Below are 6,057 nucleotides of genomic sequence, written 5' to 3'. Positions count from 1 at the left end.
TATATATCTATATAGATATTTACCCCTAGTTTACTGTGGTTTAAATTAGATAATAATATGTAATGTACAGTGTCTAGCAGAGACTAAACTTTTATTATGTCAAGCTGTCACTATTAAAACACATAATCTTTTTGTCCAAGGGTAAATTCCGGGGGTAGGGCCTGGGGGTCACTCCCAGTGACCTGAAGGCTGGCTGTGTGGGTGTGCCTGGTTGTGCTGCAGTGCTCCTCAGGCTAAGAGGTGCTGGACCTGGTGGTTGGGCGGGCAACAGGGGGCCTGGGGTGCTGGTGGCTGCACGCAAGGCATGTGTTCCCATCCTTCCAGAGATCTCTGAGGTCCGTCTCCAAGACAAGTGACTATTCAAGTCTTCATAGGTCACCAAAGTAACTGAAGATATAAACGATTCGGGAAAATCATTTTTCTTTACTCTTAAGCATGTACCTTCCGTGCTATTGGTTCTTGACCTCCCATCAATGTGTACCAGCTAACAAGTTTATTCCAGCCCTCAGTTGGCAATAATATGTAATCCAATTCATCGATAAGATGCTCTTTGAGTGACTGGGCATCACCATCTTTGAGAAGTCCAGAGTTACCAATAGGTCCAGGATATACATTTCGATCTCCCATCTGGTATTTGTCCCAACTGTCAAAGCCAACATATTTTTTCCACTGTTTGAACCAGCGACTGTCAACTAGGTACCAGGTGTCCCCCTTCCGGAGCGAGATTTTGAGCCGCGTCGCAATGTCAGAACGCTGGATGTCCAGATCCACTGCTCCGCCTCTTTCCATCTTCCCCCACTGCCATTCACTTTAGGTACTCTTTGCATCTCGGTCCATATTCCTTTTTCTATCATGAGTTCTCTCATTTAGAGGACTATAGAGACATGACAGGATTAGCAAATTGAGGTTCTCTGATTAATACAACAGATCTCTGATCTGTTACTTACATATCAGAGTATTGTTCTCACTCAAGATATATGAGGTAAAAGCTGTCTCTTAATATAAATTATGAATAATAAAACACATAGCTAGAACATTTTAGGAGGGTGGGATCTGAGCAAATGGAATATCTCTAGATTCTAAGAATACTTAGCAGAGTACTGTTTGTTTTTTTTTAAATTTTATTTTATTTTATTAAATCACCGTGTGGAAGATTACAATGCTTTCGGGCTTAGGTCTCAGTTATATAATGCTGAAACAACCATCCCTTCACCAGTGCCCATATACCACCACCAAAAAAAAAAAAAAAAAACCCACACAGTACACTTCCCCTCCCGCCCCTCCACCCCCTACCTTGTAACTGATAAGTTTCATTTTACATTCTGTTTACTTTGGTTACATTCAATATTTCAACACAAACCTCACTATTGTTGTTAGGAGTACCCCACTAGATTCAGACCTACTGTGAAGACAAATAAGGTCGCGTGGCCGCAGTAGCGGCCGCGCGGTTTTGTATTTCTGTACTTTAACAAGAAGTCCAGGGAGATTTCTTCCAGATATTAGATAATTGCAAGCTTAAAAACCCAATCTGTGGTCGTCTTAATATGGCGGCCACCGCGCCCTTCATCCCCGGAGAGAAAGAGGCGAGAGAGAGAAATACCTTTCCCCTCCCGGGCAGGCACAGGGCCGAGGCTTAGTTCTCAGGCTGGAGACATTTTTGAGGAGTTGCTCACACCGAAAGAGGTTTTGCTGGGTCTGGATTCACGCTTGTACAGCTGCGGAGAGGCCACACATGCGTGCGGCCCCCGAGATCACATCTCGGCGGTGGCTGCTTTTTTTTTTTTTTTTTAATCATTAGACCAAAAGTTTCACCAGAAACCTAGGTGGTTTCTCATTCAGTATCTACATCTTTATTACTCCCTTACCTCCACCATTGTCCAAGCATCATCATTTTAAGCGGTAAATTATTATAATATATTTCCCTCCACTTTCCACTTCTAGCTCATTCCTCTCCAAATCATTCCCCATAGAGGTCCCAAAGATATCTTTATAAGATATAAATCAGAGTTTATAGCTTCCTTACTAACAATCTATTGATATGTTTGCTTTACACTTTTACTTTTTGGCTTTTGGGTCTCAGCATGAAAAACTCCATTCTTCCTCCCTGAGAACTTCAGGACCTGTGGCATTGTCCCTGAACAACTCGGGCCCTCTGTCTGATTTTCCTCCATTCTTTGTCCACTAGGTTCTTTATCTCACTGAAGTTCTCTTCAAGATGTTACTTTGCTGAAAAAACTTTTAAGATAACCCTTTGATTCCTATAGTAAAGGCATATTCAGTTCTTCAGTTTAATGTTTGACTTTTCCATTTTGTGTCTCTTATTTTTTTAATGAGTGAATTATCTTGTGAAAAAGTAGATGTACAAATCTACTTAGTCATTACATTAGTGGATACATTTATGAATAAAAGAAACTAAGAATTACACGTTTTATTTTATTCTGTGGAATATATAGGATTTATAATTATATATCTAATACACATATTGACTAAAATTATGTAATTATGTTTTTATTATTGTTAGTCCCACAGAGATGTTATGATGAGAATTTTAATAATAGTAATTTTGTTCTTAAATGTTAGGCATTTTCCAGTGTTACATGAATGAAATATGTTTTGACTAACTTTCATTTAAAAATGGTTGATATTCATTTCTTTATTTCATATAATCTTTTATTTTCCTGACTTGTATAGACTATCAAAATATATAAATAAATTATTTTAGTAAAAGAAAATATTATTTACATGTACTTTATCTTGGATTTTTAATTCAAGCTCAAATATAATTAATATAATATTTACCTAGCCAAGCAGAATATGTATAAAATGGATGACTTGTTTACTAGCTATAAGGTTCTAAAATATTTGTCTATTTAGAAAATCTGCTTCCAAAAGTATGTTTCTGGCAACTATGAAATAATAGAATAATATATAAAGGGAAAAGAATATCACAAAATAAAATATATATGAAAATATTTTTAAAAGACTGGCAGGCAATTAATTAGAATTGTTCCTGAATATAAGGAACAATGATTAAAGGAATCTATTTGGTTCTGCTAACTAGCTAGAAAGTGTCATGTTCACAGCATAAAGAAGTTAAACCCTCTGGATTTCAAAAATATGCAATCATTTATTCCAAGAAATCTTTGAAACCCTTAGTATATTTGAAAAAATATATAAGCAGTAAATAATTTTGTATTCTTGCCAATATGTGTTTTTAGATAAGCAGCAACAGTTAATTGTAGTACAGTGACAACTCGGATCATAAATTTTACCATCATCTACTCAGATTAGCTAATTTCAAATTCTGATTATATTTTGTTATTTATTACTTATATATATCTACCACATATATTTCTTAAGTTATAAGTCTATCATTCACCTTAAATTTCAATTTCCTACTTGAATATATATTATAAGCACTTGGTGTATGCATATATATGCTCAAAATATATATATATTTACGTACAAATATATATATTTATATATACATATGCTTATATATCACTGTATCACTATCATCCCGTTGGTCATCGATTTGCTCGAGCAGGCCCAGTAATGTCTCCATTCATCTCTTTACTAGTCCTTCCCAATGGTGCTGAATTTGAGGCTCTTCAGAGTCAAGGAAATAAGACCCATCATTGTTATGGTATTTGGCATATGAATATGCCACCAAGAGCTTGCCAGGCTCTCCCCCATGTGAGCAGTAAACTCTCAGTAGCTTGCCAGGTTCTCCAAAAAGGAGAACTAGGCTATCAGTTGTTAGATGTTAGACGGAGATGCGGCCGCATTACAGGAGCTTGGTTTTATAGTCTCTGGATGTTGGCCGTTGATGGGATTACATGGCTCTGGGAGCAGTTTCTGGGTGTGACCGCCTAGCTACTGGAAAATGGGGAATCTGAGTGAAAGAGGCCCACTCCTAGTCTGAGCAGCCTTGGAGATCTCAGCCCCAGGTCCCGCACACCTGGGTTCCTCTGCCGGTTCCTTTATGCATGAGGCTTGTCCGAACGTGTGGAAAGTGGCCTTGAGCATGGCTGTGGCTGGGTTTCGGAGGTCTTTGACTGCTAAAATATTAGTATTAAAGAGTGATAAAAATCGATACTACTGCTGGCTGTTACCTGCTGTTACAACATGTTAATCTAATTCTGAGTGCCTGATGCAGCTTCAAAGATCTACGAAAGGACATGAAGCTCTCCTTCCTGGTGTCCAAGCATGAGCCCTGATTTAGTAGTGAGGCTTTTCCATTAAGGTTGGATAGTGATCATTGGTTTCAGTGACAAGAGGAAAATGATGGCATTTTGGTTCTCTAGGGTATGTATTCTCCTAAGTTTTGCATTGTCACCAAACTTTCCCAAAGTAAAATTTTTCCTCTTTGACCAAAGGTTCAGTGTAATAAGCCTGCTTCCACAACCAAGTGTTTCATTGTGTAAAGTGGGGAATTTTATAACCAAACAGTTAAGACAGGAGCGGAGCATCTGACAAAGTTGAGGCTAAGAAAGAGTTTTACTTCATTCTCATGGATGAAGATCTTTACCTCAAACAGAACAAGATGCCCTTTGAAGTTCAGTGACTACTAAAAAAGAATCCATGCACTGCTGGAAATAAAGCCTGCAGTTTGAACAGGACTGCCAGGAGGCCTGGAAGTGCCTAATGTAGGCAAGCATTTCAGCAGTTAAATATCTGTAATATTACAGTTGATGCTGGGTGGGGTGCGGGACTTCTGCTTCTGTAGGCTGTTTATATATATATATATATATATGTGTGTGTGTGTGTGTGTGTGTGTGTATGCTTGTATATACTTAAGTATATTTATATAAATGTAAATTTAAGAATTGACAACATAGTTAATACATGTTATTTAAGTTATTGAAGTTTTCTTATTTCATATGTTACAAAACTATAATTGAGAAATGTTTAATATTATTTTTTCTTTTTCCACCCATGAAAATAATGGACATAAAATTAATATATGTCCAACCTTGTAGTCATGATCATGACACAGAGTATATATATATATACACATATATACATATATTTATACATATGATGTAAGAGGGCATTGCATATACTTGTGGCTATCATTTTTTTTAACTGTAATAATTATTCAGTAGCAAATCCAGTGAAATCACACTACAAATTTCCCAGACACAGGAGGTGGAGAGACAGTACAAAGGATTAGATACTTGAATTGCATGCAACCAACCCAAGTTCAATCTCTGGCACAATATATGGTTCCCCTGAGCCTCACTAGGAATGGTCCTCGAGCACAAGGTCAAAAGTAATCTCTGAACACAGCCAGGTGGGCATCCACTGGAAAAAAAAAAGAAAAGAAAAAGAAATGAAACTTCCTAGAAACAATACCTGAAGTCAACTAGTGTCTTTACAATATCAGATCAATGTATACTCAGTGTATAAAATAAAATATTACAAATAGAAATAAATAAACGTACAGTGTGATAATTTTTCAATATTTGTACATTAAAACCATAGAAAGAAAAAACTTTGTAAAACATTACATTAAATTACATGTTGATATGCTATTCATTATAATTCACATTAAGAGTTTATTTTTATTCTACCTTCATAACCACTTTATTTAATATACTTTGTTGTTCATGCCAGTGTGATCAAGACTCTCCCTTATCTGTTGCTTCATAAATGCATGGATTTATTTAAATTAAAATGAGTGTTTGCTTTTATTTTTTAAATAGTTTAGTTTGGGGGCTCAAGAGACAGCTCAAAGTGTCAGAACCGAGGTGCAGCATGTATGAGCAATATATGGCCTCCTGAGCACCAGCAGGAGTGAACCTAATGGTCCTCAGCATAGTGAAACCTGAACAGTACTGCCAAACTATCAGGATCAGATGGTCATAATTCTCTGAGAGTCATCTGTGAGTCCTAGAGCAATACCAAAGTGGTCCCAACCAAACACAAGCACAATTATAATCCAAATTCACATCTGAAATATGTATCACTGTATCACTGTCATCCTGTCGCTCATCAATTGCTCAAGCGGGTGCCAGTAATGTCTCCATTCGTCCCTGTCCTGTGCTAGTGTAG

At 37.0% G+C, this 6,057-nt stretch overlaps 1 protein-coding gene across 1 annotated transcript; it reads right to left on the bottom strand.

Annotated features, from left to right (window-relative positions):
- Window positions 1–429: 429 nt before the first annotated feature.
- LOC129402051 (ubiquitin carboxyl-terminal hydrolase 15-like) lies at window positions 430–789 on the bottom strand. The gene has a single exon (XM_055126585.1). It carries the CDS (start codon window positions 787–789, stop codon window positions 430–432), a length of 360 nt encoding a protein of 119 aa, XP_054982560.1.
- Between the last annotated feature and the right edge of the window lie 5,268 nt (window positions 790–6,057).

Source organism: Sorex araneus, chromosome 1 (assembly GCF_027595985.1).
Source record: "Sorex araneus isolate mSorAra2 chromosome 1, mSorAra2.pri, whole genome shotgun sequence".
NCBI classification, from domain to species: domain Eukaryota; kingdom Metazoa; phylum Chordata; class Mammalia; order Eulipotyphla; family Soricidae; genus Sorex; species Sorex araneus.
This window is presented reverse-complemented; position numbering and strand designations above follow the sequence as displayed.

What these genes read in the sequence shown, in the direction of transcription:
- LOC129402051 (XM_055126585.1), bottom strand. Translation starts at nt 789, where the DNA reads ATGGAAAGAGGCGGAGCAGTGGATCTGGACATCCAGCGTTCTGACATT.